The 13,978-nt window shown below is 46.2% G+C and overlaps 1 protein-coding gene across 3 annotated transcripts in view; it reads left to right on the top strand.

Annotated features, from left to right (window-relative positions):
- edil3a (EGF-like repeats and discoidin I-like domains 3a) overlaps window positions 1-13,978 on the top strand; it is a 122,972-nt gene that overhangs the window by 32,700 nt on the left and 76,294 nt on the right. Inside the window, exons 2-3 of one of the 3 annotated variants that reach the window (XM_076997684.1) lie at window positions 1,062-1,085; window positions 12,971-13,099. In XM_076997684.1, the coding sequence (XP_076853799.1) occupies window positions 1,062-1,085; window positions 12,971-13,099 (153 nt within the window). Of the gene's footprint in view, window positions 1-1,058; window positions 1,086-12,970; window positions 13,100-13,978 lie in introns of all 3 variants that reach the window. The other 2 variants (XM_076997683.1, XM_076997685.1) reach the window with 2 other exon arrangements.

Genomic DNA, 13,978 nt, shown 5'->3' with positions numbered 1-13,978 from the left:
GATTACTGCATTTGCCAAAATGTATCCATTTCTATGTAGGATTCTTCCCGTGGTACTCACTTACTAGAGCTTTGGAGAATAGGACACGGATCTCATAAACTGTATAAGCGACGATATAAACATTACAACCCTGTGAGGTCTGATTCTCTCAGAGAGCTCCGGATCCTTCCAGAACCTTCTTGCTAATCCTGTCACTCTTAAGACTCACAGATCACACTCATCCCCGTGAAGAGTTGTTCCTCTCATCTCTGTCCCACCCAGCCTCCCCTGCCAGAGCCTGTCAACTCCATTACTGTTGGTTATTATTGGTTATTAGTGTATACTCCAACCTGCTCCCGATAAATAAAAAAACAATACAAAGATAAAGTATGGATCCAGAGGACAAACACAATGGCAAAGAGAGTGATTGAGTGACTGAGATGTGATTGTGTGTTCTGTGGGCACGACGCTACAGAACATGATGGTTTTGATAGAACGCATCAGTAATGATGGTGGACGGTCCCGGGATTATCCTCACTGCCCTCGACAGAGTCATTAACGCTCTGAACCATGCACGCCCAATCGGGGAGTCCAAGCCCTGGCAGCGGATGATAAACGCAGGCGGGGGGGACAGCACGCTGTGTAGGCGGCGGGGAGGGCGGCGGTATTTAGGGTCCACATTAGCTGTTGGCAGCGAACATCGCGGGGAGTCGAGGGGGCGCGGCCTCCGATGATGGAGAGATTAAAGCACAGGCATGAATGCGTGCTACATTTTAATCATCCCGTGCACATTTTGTTTGTGTCCTTGGTGTCTCAACAAGTCCTTTGCCTGCTGGGATCATAGACGGACTAAATAATAATTTTTGGTTATTAGCTAGCTTGATGAGCCCGTGATCTTGTTAGCATGTATGCGTAAATGAATAAATGTGGATAGATATTGGATTTTTGTCATATATCTTTAATATTTATGGCCTATATCTAACCCTCTCTCTGTTTTTTTCTCTCTCCACCCCCCCTCCACCCCCCCCCCCCCCACACACACACACACACACACACACACACACACACTCCCATTGCAGCAGCAGATGGGGAAGACCTGAGTTCAGGTGGGGCATTTCTAGCTCTGCATCCTGTCGTGTTTTCCTCATTTGGCTTTTACAGTGTCACCTTTTCATTCCGTTCCATCATCTGTGCTGCACGCCCATCCAGTGTGAAGTTCTCACCTCTCTTCCCAGATCCAGCTCTCTCTCACTTTTCTTGTAATCATGTGTTCCAACTGTAGCTCATGTGATCTGTACATGTGATGTGTTCTTTCTGCATTACTTTAATTTAAATGTAAGTTATTTTACCTTATGCCGTATTTATAGACTGAGGACTCGAGGACTGGAGTGTTAAGACATATTCTCTCTCTCACACAGACACACACACACAGACACACACACACACACACACACACACACACACACACACACACACACACACATGCGTGAGTTCGCGCACACACACTCACACACAACCTCTTGGGTTGGTTTCTTATTGATTCCCTCATGGTGCTTGGTCAGCACCACTGATCTCTCCGAATGCAGCAACTTTGATCATTGCTCACGTTTCCCTCTCTGGATCATCTTGCAGACCTTCAGTAAAGCATGACATGCCTTCTCTCTCTCTGTCTCTTTCTCTCTCCCTCCCTCCCCCCACCCCCCACACCCAACCCTCCCTCCCTGGGCTAAAATGCTGCTTCGGTCATGGAGGCTCACTCACAGCAAGCTGTTGCTCCCCCTGTCACCACTCTATGGTCCAACGCGTGTCCCCATCATCTGTACCAGATGTAACTCAGGAGCTGTGCTTTGTAGCAGTCTGCAGGACCAGCCAAAAACATGCAGGAGCAATTTATCTTTTTATTGAACATACACTTATTCTCAGAAAATTACAGCCAAAATATTACAGGTTCATAACCTGAGTGGCACTCAGTTGTACACCTCATCAACAACACCAATAGTCTCAAGCTAAAATCTGTTTGGCCATTTTTATAGTGGCTTTACATTTGAGTTAGTTATCAGTTCTACCTGCTCATAATTGCCCATAAATGTTTCAGTCTTCAATTTGCTCCGCTCAGTTCCTCATGGTCTCCCCAAGGAGCTGATAAGCATTAGCATAGTGCATGCACCGGCGAAAGATCATCACCGTGGATTAGCATAAAAGCTCTCTAATGTCATAGCCTGCTACCAGCCAGTGCTAAATGCTAATGCCCTGAATTCTGAGTCCCATCAGTTATGTTTTAATGGTAAATGTGTACCCTGTTTAGCATTAGTTCATTTTTTACAATGGCCTTGAAGGTGATATCATGAATTGAGGATCAATCATAGTTTTCATCTTCGGTATATATAAATCAAGGGAAGGCGAAAAGTGAAACAGTCCCACTAGCAGTGCAGTTTTCCCAGACAGATAAGTGGATTTCTTTGATACCGCAGTCAATCTGATATGTTGTGGTGATGTAAATACACATTACGTTTCATTTTTTTGGACTGTGTGCCTTTCCTTTTGAACACACTGCCAACACTGCTAAAGGCACATGCCTGAATCATGTCCTTTAAGTAGTTCTTTTTTACATTTTCCACTTCCGTTCTTAAATGTTGGCTCAGATTCTGCTTTAATCGCTAAACACAAGCTTTACTGTCATGCTTTGAAGATATGAGAATATATAACATCCTTAAGATGCACAGACGTCTATAGAGAAACCAAAGCAAAAAGGGTTAATATTTCCGAAGATGCACATAGGAAAATGGAAATAAAAACATGGTGTGTGAACTATTACAAGTGATGTTAAAGCATGGTGAGAGGAGTTAAACCATAGAGAGAGGAGTTAAAACCATAGAGAGAGAGAGAGAAGTTAAACCATGGTGAGAGAAATTAAACCATGGTGAGAGAAATTAAACCATGGTGAGGGAAGTTAAATCATGGTGAGGGAAATTAAACCTTGGTGAGGGAAATTAAACCATGGTGAGAGAAATTAAACCATGGTGAGGGAAATTAAACCATGGTGAGGGGAGTTAAATCATGGTGAGGGAAGTTAAATCATGGTGAGAGAAGTTAGAGGATTCTGAAAATTATGATTAGCCCAAACAATTGTGTACCACATTGAGTTGAATTTGTGTTGGATTAATGTTCTAGATGAGAAGACCACCACATTGACCAGCTGCAATTTCAAGTAGTCCTCAGTGAGGAAATGACCTTATTAATGATGTTGTTTGCTTCTGATTTCCAGAATTCCAGTTCCAGAATTAAGGCCAGAATTAAGGCTGTTTGTTTTTAGATTATATAATGTATATGTTTATGTTCAATGTTAAACCTAAGATACTAGGTCCTCTGACCATCATATGAACAGAAGCTTTCTTTTATGGTTATGCATTTTACTAAACTTCATGATATTTAGTGTGATTTCATGCCAAGAAATGCTTCAGAATTTAACAAAATAAACCTTCCAGTAAACACAGACTGTTTTGAATTCTAAACTAAGAAATCAAAGTATTTGGGGGATGAAAAAAAAAGAAAACACCCTGATGTGTGAGCTGAGATAGCTGGTAACAAGCTGAGACATCAAACTGAATGTCAGGGCAGTTCTTCTTCTGCAGACGTCTGTGCCATGTTCGGATTACTCTGGAAAGTGCACTCCTCTTTTTATTGGGTTGTATTCCGTGAGCAATTAAAGTCCTGCACCCAGAACCAGTTGCCTGGGAAGTGCAAAGCGCAGTGCTATCGGGTCACACCGGGTCAGGTCATGTGGCCTGCAAAGACGTGCGAAACTCCCATATCGCTGGTCAGGGGGAAGCGTTGCCAACACTTGCATCAGGGAGTGCTTGGGCCTGCTCCGCTGCTTTTCCGATGTTGACCTCTTTGGCAAGAACACGCTGTATCTTCTACTAAAGTCCATTCACCTGGGACATGAGCAGAAGGCCGGTCTTGTTCCAGAGCTGAGGGACTCCACAGACACGCCTGTAGAAACAGCTACGGTCTCCTTTCACTCTGGCCACAAGTGGGGGGTGCAGGCCAAATTTGACGAGTCCATCAGCTGGCTGAGATACACGAAGGTCTTACGAAGTATCCAGGCAGGCCATACAGAATTGGAGAGGGGAGAGGCTGTACATTTCTGGTGCAAGGTCACAAAGATGTAGCGAAAGCTCGTGCTTCTGGACACAAGCTCGTGGTTGAGCTTTAGCCAGGTTACAGCAAGAGCACCCAAAAGGCATGGCACAGTGACAACGTATTCCTCCTCCATGGTGAGTCATGGCAAATGAGAGCAGACCTTGACAGGTAGCTGAGATGACAATAAATCTCCAAGTTGTTGGCCACTGAAGAACTGGGGAGGAGGACGACAAAGCCAGAAACCGGTTGTAGCTGTGGAGGACAAATGGAGCTTAGGGGTTAACACCTCATTAAGGGCAGATGGAGTGTAACGTGGAGTGATAGAGAAACACTATCGCTGAGAGAAACGAGATTTATTAAGGGCAAATCCAGTATCTCTGTCATTAAAACGGTCCTGGGTCAGTTTGCTAAAATGTATAACATCAGAAGACATAACACACAAAACATAGATCTTAAACAAAGGCAAATGCTTCCGAGTAAAGCACGGCACAACTAGGAAACAGGTCTAGGATAAACAAACAGAGGCTGTAGAAAACAATGACCAGTGAAATCGAGCTGAAAATGTGGGTATAAATACACAGGCTAATGAGGAAATAAACTAGAAACAGATGGACACAATAAAGATGGGTGAAGAACTAAACAAGGGGTTGTGGAAACTGAAATGAAAACAAAGCACATGGGAAGAAAGTGATTGACAGGTAGGGAGGGGCCAATCGTGATATGCAGGGAGTGGCAGGGACACTCTCCCCTATATCACCGTGCTCCTCTTCCCTCCGTATCCATCACCAATTCAGGAGCTGTTCTGGGTTAAGAGAGTGAAAAATCAGGGAACAGAGGTCACCAGCAGACGACTTCATAGGCCACTCACAGTCCCGGGCAGAGGTGCAAAAACAGGAATGCCAAGGCAGGAACCAACACCTGTACGACGATCTTAAACCCATCGGATGAGCTTATTATATTGTGTGATATCATGCTGAATGGCTGTTGTTCAACAAGCTATTACCTTTATTTCTCTGTTATGTTGAGGAAAGTGGATTTGATCCCATTGAAAAAGAGAAACAAGGAGAAAAAAGCACTGAACTTACAGTACAAAGGAGGGGAAAAAGACAGGCATGAAGAAATGAGGGGGGGGGGGGGGGGTGAGTGGTGATGGAATGGATTATCGCGTTAGCATGCAGCTGTGCAGGCACACCTGCTATCACAAAGGAAAGTGCTTCCTTTTTCAAAGCTGCCTTGACAGGGGCAGTTTGCTCTGGCCTCTTGCCCGCCTTCAGCGGGCCGTTCTTGACTGGGAAGGGATTTGAGTGCTTTTGGACCAAGAGAGAATGTAATCACTAGCATATGGGTTCTGCTCACCCTGGGAACCTGGCCAGAGCTCCACGTCATCACCGTTACGCGCCTCATAGCAGCTCATGGCAAGTCGCAGGCTGTGTGTCAGGACCTGCTGACCCTTCACCTCACACGAGAGTGGAGTTGAATTGTTGACAGTTCATATTTAATACGGGGCTTAAATTCTCTGCTTCGTTTGATCAGAAAGGGGAGTTTTGTATTTTAATTACCCCATTGCACCTTTTTCCCCTACTATTTTTCCCATGCTTTGTTTAATAATGGATTTGAGATGTACATATAATAAGCCTGCAGAGAGCCATCATTTGAACCTACTGGGTCCTTATTAGTTGCTGTGGAGGTGTACAATGCATTAATAAAAAACTTTTTCCTGCTCTGTGGGATTTAAATGATGGACCAGGCAACCCGAATGGACATTAGTATGCCATTACATAACTGTGGCCAGGGCCAAGTTCATCAGCTGATCGCCAGTCCTCTATCTCAGCGGCTTGCTAAAAGCGACTTATATATACATATTAGTGCTGGGCAACGCTTACCATTTTTAATTGTGATGAATCACATGAGGTTTGTGTGTGTAATCATGGTTAATCATGCTATTATCTGTGGAGTTCAAGAATTACATTAGAAAAATATTCTTCTTCCTGAGCCTCTCTGGGAGGAAGCAGGCCAGGGCATTGCTAAACATGGAGACGTGACACGGCTGCTGCTTGTGGTTATACTGGGCGCCAGGGCCGTGCAGAGACCTTTGGAGGGGCAGGTGCTCAAAGTGAAATGGGGGCACATGGAGCACAAATTTGAAACACCATACAGAAACATACCTTGAAATATAACAGTTTGATTTGTAGCAACCCTTATTCATAAATAATATAACATGGAATCACAACATACCATATTATTGTCCACATCTCATATCTTTGATAGAGGGCAAAAGTAGTCTATATCTATAGTCTATATTTACCTGATTGAGTACATTGAACAGCTACTGTTGAGGGGGTTGGTGGAGACGCTGTATTGTTCTGATATTGAAGTGACTAAAAAGAGCATGGGAGAGATAGTGGCTGATTAAAATAAGTGTTATGTGATCATGATAAGATGCAAAGATAACTAAGATTAAACATGGCGCACTGTGACCTGCCATACGGCTGATTGTTTGTAGGAGATTCTGTGCTGAGAAAGGATACAGCAGGCTGACTGAACTAAACAGATCAAGTTGCACATTCGTAAAAAGAAAGGGGAACATTAATGGGAGGACAAGAATAAAAGAGGGGTGGAGGTACAGCCTATATCCACTAAGCTATAATTCAAGCTCTGCATTAATTTAGGACATAGAAAGATAATGTATTAAGTTGAATTCAGATCCCCATTAGACACTGGACTGTTTAACTGTGGCTTCTCTTCTTGGAGTCCTTGGACAAAAATGGAACAATTCTTACACCTCTTTATTTTAATTTCACAGCTGTAGTTTTGGTTTCTAAAAAACAAATGCAACCATTTGTTTTGACACAAACATGACTTCAACATGTAATGTTCCATCCTGTTTTTATTAATTGATACTCATAAACTCATGTATAAACTTAACATTTTTAATGGGAGAAAGAGAATAGAGGAAGGGTGTGTGTGTGTGTCTCTCTCTCTCTCTCTCTCTCTCTCTCTCTCTCTCTCTCTCTCAGCAGACAACAGACACTTTTTTTGTTTTTTGGCGGTCGTGGTAATTTTTAAAGTAGTCCGGTAATAAAACGCACCCCGCCATTCCTGAATTTTCACCCGCGACTGACTTTTCAAACAAGCCCAATTTGGCGGTAAAACCGCGAACCTGGCGACATACATATACACACACAGTGACAGGCACACTGTAACTCGTGAGAGTGTGTGTAGAGTCTCACACACACAGAATGCTGCTAACTTCACTAACTTTGTCAGTTATCTTGCAAGAAAACAATGTGGCGTGCACAAACAAATACCACGGCAAAACCTACCTACCGGACCGTTAGCTGTTCTCTCTCCGTATCTAGAGTTAGCAGCTTAGTAGCGCCTAGGTCACGTGCTGACGTCACGTAAAGTCAGGAGGGCACGTAAGGGTCAATGTGAATCAACGTGATTCACATGTGAATGGTGATTATTATTATTATTATTATTATTATTATTATTATTATTATTATGCCACACAGACAGACTTTCACAAATACAAAAATTGACAAAAGGGCACTTTGGGCAGAAAGGGCCAAAGGGGCAGGTGCTCCAGCACCCTCCGCCCCCCCCTCTGCACGTGCCTGCTGGGCGCTTCCCTGGAAATAAAGCAAATATTAGGATATTAGGATATAAATGTGCTTTGGAAATACAGGACGTTACTTTCTGTCTCTACTACACTGAGGTGCTAGACTTCTCTACACTTAAACCTGTGATCGGATGTCACAATCGAGATATATAAGAAGTTAGGTGAGCAGACCCTTTCTACAGACTCCAGGCGGTGACCTTTCTGTAGCCTTTTAGCTTCAGAGCAAGAGAATGACTGAAACTGGGATCAGCTCTCCCCTTATCTGTACTACATTCTTGGGCAATCAGGGGTCAGCCCAGAGACAAAGAATATGCATTCCTCTCCTCCACTGCCTTCTGTTTTGATGATAGTGACATTTCCAAGGCATTTCCTAGCATCTCTCTCTCTCTCTCTCTCTCCCTCTCTCTCTCTTCCTCTGTCTCTCCCTTTCTCTCTCTCTCCCCCCCATGTCTCTCTTTCTATGTTTCTCCCTCCCACTGTCTCTTTCTCTCTCTCTCTCATTCTCTCTATCTCTCATTCTCTCTCTCCTTATCTTTCTCTCTCTTACCTCCGACAGCTGAAAGACTTTACAAGGTGATCTTGAACTATCATCCCCTCCCTTTAGAGACATGCCACATGGTGCTTCCTCCCGTATTACAACACGGCCCGCGCTTTTCCAGCCGCAGACGTCTCGCGCTCCTCGGAGGCAAATGTCAGTGCGTCTCATTCGTTTTGTCATGGGGGATCGAAGTCGAACGCCGATGTAAGGCACAGGGCACCCTAAACAAACAGAGACGGCTTGACAGCAGGTGCTTTTGGGGTGTTTGCCCCCCCCATCCCTCCCACAGCTCCACATCAGACCGATATTGGAAAAATAGAATCGGATGGGCGGGAACCATTAAACTGCTGGTAACACCAGCCTGCCGAGGCTGACACAGCAGTGGAAAGAGGCCAGGACGTAATGAGGCTGGTGCAGACTCAGCCGGTGCAGCTCGGTTCCTCACCAGCATGCCTGCGGATCTGAGACGAAAATACGGCATCGCGTACCGCCGCAAATCGCTCCGTGCACACAGGTGCCCCCTTCCTGATTCCAGAAGATGCACTGTGTCAGTATGACACAGAACTGGGCTACCATGACTTAATGCAAAAAATATATAAAAAATTGTCTCGTGCCCATGTGCATGCCCAGTTGTTTCCTGTTCATTATAGGTTCTGCCAACGGAAGCTGAGTGTCCCAGGCACTGATCAAAGGCAACGTGCGTCCTCCTACATCAAAGCTGCCTATGAGTGCTCATGTATATAGATTCATTCAAATGGCTTTCATGCCAAACACTGGCACCTGGCCATGCACGCTCCAGTGTAATCGCTCTACTCTAAGCTCCAAACACCTCGGTCTGGGGTTGGAGCCAGTGCTGGCGATGCGCACACCCGCCCGGCGCACCATCACGGCCCTGCAGGTGGAGCTGCGCCCAGGCCGGCTCTACCTCCTCCACCCGTCTCCGCCTCCGTCCCTGCTTGTCTCTGGCTCGGCTCCTCCCCCCTGAGGAGGTCGCTGAAGGTCACACTAATAGGTAGACAGACACAACCCACCCATCCCCAAGGGATGGATTTGCGCGTGTGCGAAACAGAGTGCAAACAGAGGAGGATGGTGCAAGAGAGGATTCGGTGTCTGAATAAAACGATACGTGACGTACATAAGCAGGAGAAAACGCTAACCCGGAGGGCAACAGCGTTTCGTAGCACTGCCAATGAACCAAGTGCAAAGTCTCTAGACCGGCGTCGCCTTTACATGTTACTGCTTATCCTTAATTATGTCTCTGCCTGCTTTGGGGCTGCGGTCACGGCAATTTTGCAGGTTGTTTTCATTCGTATTCTGGGTAGACGCAGAGGTGCACAATTACCATGGTCTCTAAAGAACCGCTTTGTTTCAGGAAAGATGTGTTTACATGGTGCGCAAGTGCGGGTCATCTGGGTACGTGATCCAGTCGCTGGCTTTGTTCGATCATTCTACCGACATGCACAATGGTGGAAGTGTCACGACACTGTAATTACAGCAATCCAGTCAATTAATTATCTTGGCCTATGTTTTAATTACACACAATCTGCATAAATATACAAATTATTGTGTGCTGTGTTCACATGGATTGACCTTGCTTGGACTCAGAATCTCACAATCTCCCAAAATCACATGAGATCTCTCTAGAATTTCTCCATGTCAGCCAAAGGCTCTGTTTGGAGTAAACAAGTCATGCTGATTTGACTTAAATTTCCCAAAGGCACTGCAGCATAATGAACTCTGAAAATGCTCCTCACTCACTCCGCCATAGAATGATTATCGTGCCACAGCGCTTTTGGAAAAGCAAACCCTGAACAGCTGAGTACTAAACCCCTCCAACTCCCACCCCACCCCAAAATAAAACCCACCCAAGCACCAGCTGGGCTGGAAGATTCCAACTTCCTTGTCTTTTGTGACTGCCATATTTTTCATCTTCTTTAGGAGTCCTAAAACGAATCCTCTCCTAATGCCATTTTGGCTGATTTGTGTACGCTAGGCCATTAGCGGTGAAATGGATCTCCTAATGGCATTTTAAGGGTGGGCGGCAGAAGGGGCGGCAGGTGATTGATTGTTGGGGAAAGTGGAGGACGCTCGGCTGCATTTAACCGCGTCTCGCTGTTTCGGCACGTCGCGCCCAAGCCAGGTCCTGGCTGATTGATCAACCTCGTTTTCCCTCTCCTCGGTGGGGGAGGATTGGCGACACCAGCGCCGGACCGTCATCGATCACGCGCCGGACACCGACGCCCAGCCCATCTTCGCCACACCACCATGGAACATAACCGCGTCCCCTCCGCCAACCACCGAGCTTCCCTTCCCCTGTTTTCGGGTTGGCGAGCTACAACGTCTCAGACGGCCGAGGCGCAATCTTCCTCCGTTTACTCTCTCTCCTTCTTGCGCTGTATCGCTCATTCTGTTTGTCCTTCCTCCTCTCCCCGTGTGTCTGAACCTCCCGGCTGGGAAGACCGGAGGCGTGCGTTCTTCATTAGGGAGCCTGTCACAAGGGCCTTTGTGCAGTTATAGATCGTGGCGTCAGAATGTGCGTAGGGCTGTCACCATGTCCACCAGGGTGCAGGGGTCTCTGTAATGGAGTGCTGCCAAAGCCATTATACATGTCCTGTCCTTCCAATTAGCCTTGACTCTTGTTAAGGCTGACAGAACACAGAACCCAAAATTCATAGACGCTGATATGGGTGGGTTTTTTTCTCTTTATTAATTATTATCCCAAGGGGTCTGGGAAATTATTTTTATTTATTTTTATTTTTTTTGTTTTCTATTCTACCAGCTGAGATGTCCTGCAAAGTGGCGACACATTTTACGATAGCGATGTCTGTTTTTCGTGAACTGACATGTAGTTGTCAGTCTATTGTACTCAAAGGCACTCTCTTCATCTAAACTGCATTATGCAGATAAAAATAAACAACTCTTTCCATCTTTGCTGTTTATCTTGCACAAGTGGATTCCGGCCGCGACGCAACACTCTCTGCTGTTGTGTTAACCAGACTTTAAGGGATTAGAAACAACAGCACGCAAATTGCTCCAATGGCCGTTCGCCGCTGCACAAGACTGCAGTCGGCGTCTGGGCGACGTGCTCCTCGTGCAAAGGTGACCGCCGTCATTTGGACGGGGTGCGGAGGGTCAGGACGCACACAGCCAATGATATGACATTGCAGCGTAACCACCACAATAGTGTCTGCTTCCACTGCCGCAAGAGAGCCATCGGGCCAGGCGACCAAGAGGGCAGGCTCCTCAAGACTTCCATTCCATTTTCATTGCTTTTTTATCTCGCTCCATTTCTCGGAGTACAAGGGCAATTAAGGCACGCAAGATCAAAACATCACATTGGACTTCTGAGGGAAAATGGGGGGGAGTGCATTAGCCAATGGGAGCGTAAGAGTCCGGGGCAATGTTGGAAATGATTTCTCTTGTTTTCTTAACCGAGAGCTTTGCTCCCGAGATCTCAGTGTTTACGAGCCATCCGGGGACCCATTCCGGCCAGCGATTTTGCTGGGGAACATTTACATTTTGTCACTGGCTTCTTTTCTGACCTCGTCAGGAGGTCCAGCTCTGCGCATCGGTCTGGACCGCCCATGCGGACCACCAGTGCTTTTCTGAAAGATTAATCTGGCCGTGCCGAGGAATTTCATCTCGCAGGTTTTGACAGTGTGCATTCCAGTGTGGCTCCCCCTAATGTTTAAAACATCAGGCTTCCATTGATAGGCGGTGAGTTATGGGTCTTGGGAGGTCCATTTGATTTACACTGATCTGCAGTGCAGGTACGTTGGTGGCAGTGAAGAATGAGGAGCTACAGTAGCAGAATTCGTTCCTCCCCTCCCTTCTGATGACATATTGTAAGCTTGTCATCATTTCGTTGTTATGCCAGTTTGACCTGTACATTCCTTTGTTTAAAAAGAGACGGCGGGATAAGCTCGCACGACACATATATAGGTGCTTCAGACCTTGGGGCGCGGGTGGGTGGGGTGGGGGTTTGTGAGTCAATACAGAAACGCCCAGTGCTCACACGGTCAGTGCTGTTCATTAAAGTGACATCTGATTGAGCAGCGATAAACACTGTGTGGCGTGACAGAGTCTATAAGAGCACGCGAGAGTCTATAAGAGCACCGTGGCCTTTGACCCCTTGACCCTCTCAGGGGTCGCAGCACGGTGGACGGCAGGCGGAATTTTCCACTCTGCCACGGTGGCTGAGGGAGGTTTGAGGCTCTGGATGCCGCGTTAGCCACGGGGAGCGAGCACAGCACTCCTAATGAGATCTGTGCCCCAGGCAGCCTCCTGGTGAGCAAGAGAACTAACACCCGTCTCTAGATTCTCTCTCTCCTGTCTTTATGGACTCCTCTCTCCTCTCTCGCCTGCATTACTGCATTAGTTACCTTTAGTCCAACAGTTTAGTCATTTAAGTCAGTGTGATATTTACCACACACCTGATGTATTGAGGCCACTGACATCTACTTATTTGGCTTCATCTATAACCATTTATGTGAATTGCCTAATCATTAAATGACCCTTTGCTAATGTCTGCCACGCACATGTAATTGGAGCAGAGACTCCAATTTTTCACCACGCACCAGGTTTTGTTTGTATGTTTACATTGTGGAATGTATCTTTTACAATAAGTCTCACCCAAGCAGAGGGCAGCGTTGGTTTTTATTGACCCTACATTCACATTTGCGTTGCAGGACCCTGCCACCCCAACCCCTGCCACAATGCCGGCATGTGTGAGATCAGTGAGACCTACAGGGGCGACACGTTCATCGGGTACATGTGCAAGTGTGCCCCCGGCTTCAACGGAGTCCACTGCCAACACAGTAAGATCCACGCCCTTTTACCACCGCCATAGTGGATTTCTCACTGAATAAATGCACAGTGCGTGTTTTGTGTTAGCAAGAAGCTATAAAATTGTAATGGGAATACACACATACACACACACACACACACACTTTGTTCATCTTACTTACAAAGATGACGTTTAGACATTTTTTTTCTATTATGCTGTCACTCGTGTTGTAAATGACCTGGTTTAAGAACTGTGATCTTTCCCTTTGGGAAAACCAAGTATGCGTTTGAATTAGTGATTTTAAGTCCTTTCTAACTGAGCATTTGAATTGAGTGTTTAATAGATTGTAACTGACACTGAAGAGAAGCTGTAATCTGCTCTCTGCAGGGACTTTAAAGGGCTTTCAAACCCTGCAGTTATGCTGCTGAGATATTCTGTGTTTACCTCTTTGCTTCATCCTTTTGCTATCACTTTGAGTATTATTACTTCCCATAAAGTATGATGGCTACAGTGTTTAAAAAAAAAAAAAAGCCTTGTAAATTTGTGGAATCTAAATTGACTTGGCAAAGCGCGGAGGAGCCCGGATGCCAAAGTCGGTTTTTCAGAGCAGGTGTGGATTTCACAGAGGTGTCGTGCCTCTTGCGTACAGAAGCGGAACGTAATGGATGTGGTCTGACGGCCCTGGCGCGGCGTGGAAATGGTTCGGTCTGGAGTGCGCAGGGACGCCAGGCTGCTTGGCAACGCTCATTCAGGCGCGCTCGTGTCACACTTTGATGAACAGCCGCCTTCATCTCCACAACAGGTCTAGCCGACGGGGCTGAGGGAGTGTGCTCGCCTTCAGAGAGATGGGGATTACGCTCTCCCGTCCTGCCCGTAATGGGGTGGCTCAATTCCATCGGTGGCGTCACCT

Source organism: Brachyhypopomus gauderio, chromosome 3, assembly GCF_052324685.1.
Source record: "Brachyhypopomus gauderio isolate BG-103 chromosome 3, BGAUD_0.2, whole genome shotgun sequence".
Classification (NCBI taxonomy): domain Eukaryota; kingdom Metazoa; phylum Chordata; class Actinopteri; order Gymnotiformes; family Hypopomidae; genus Brachyhypopomus; species Brachyhypopomus gauderio.
This window is presented reverse-complemented; position numbering and strand designations above follow the sequence as displayed.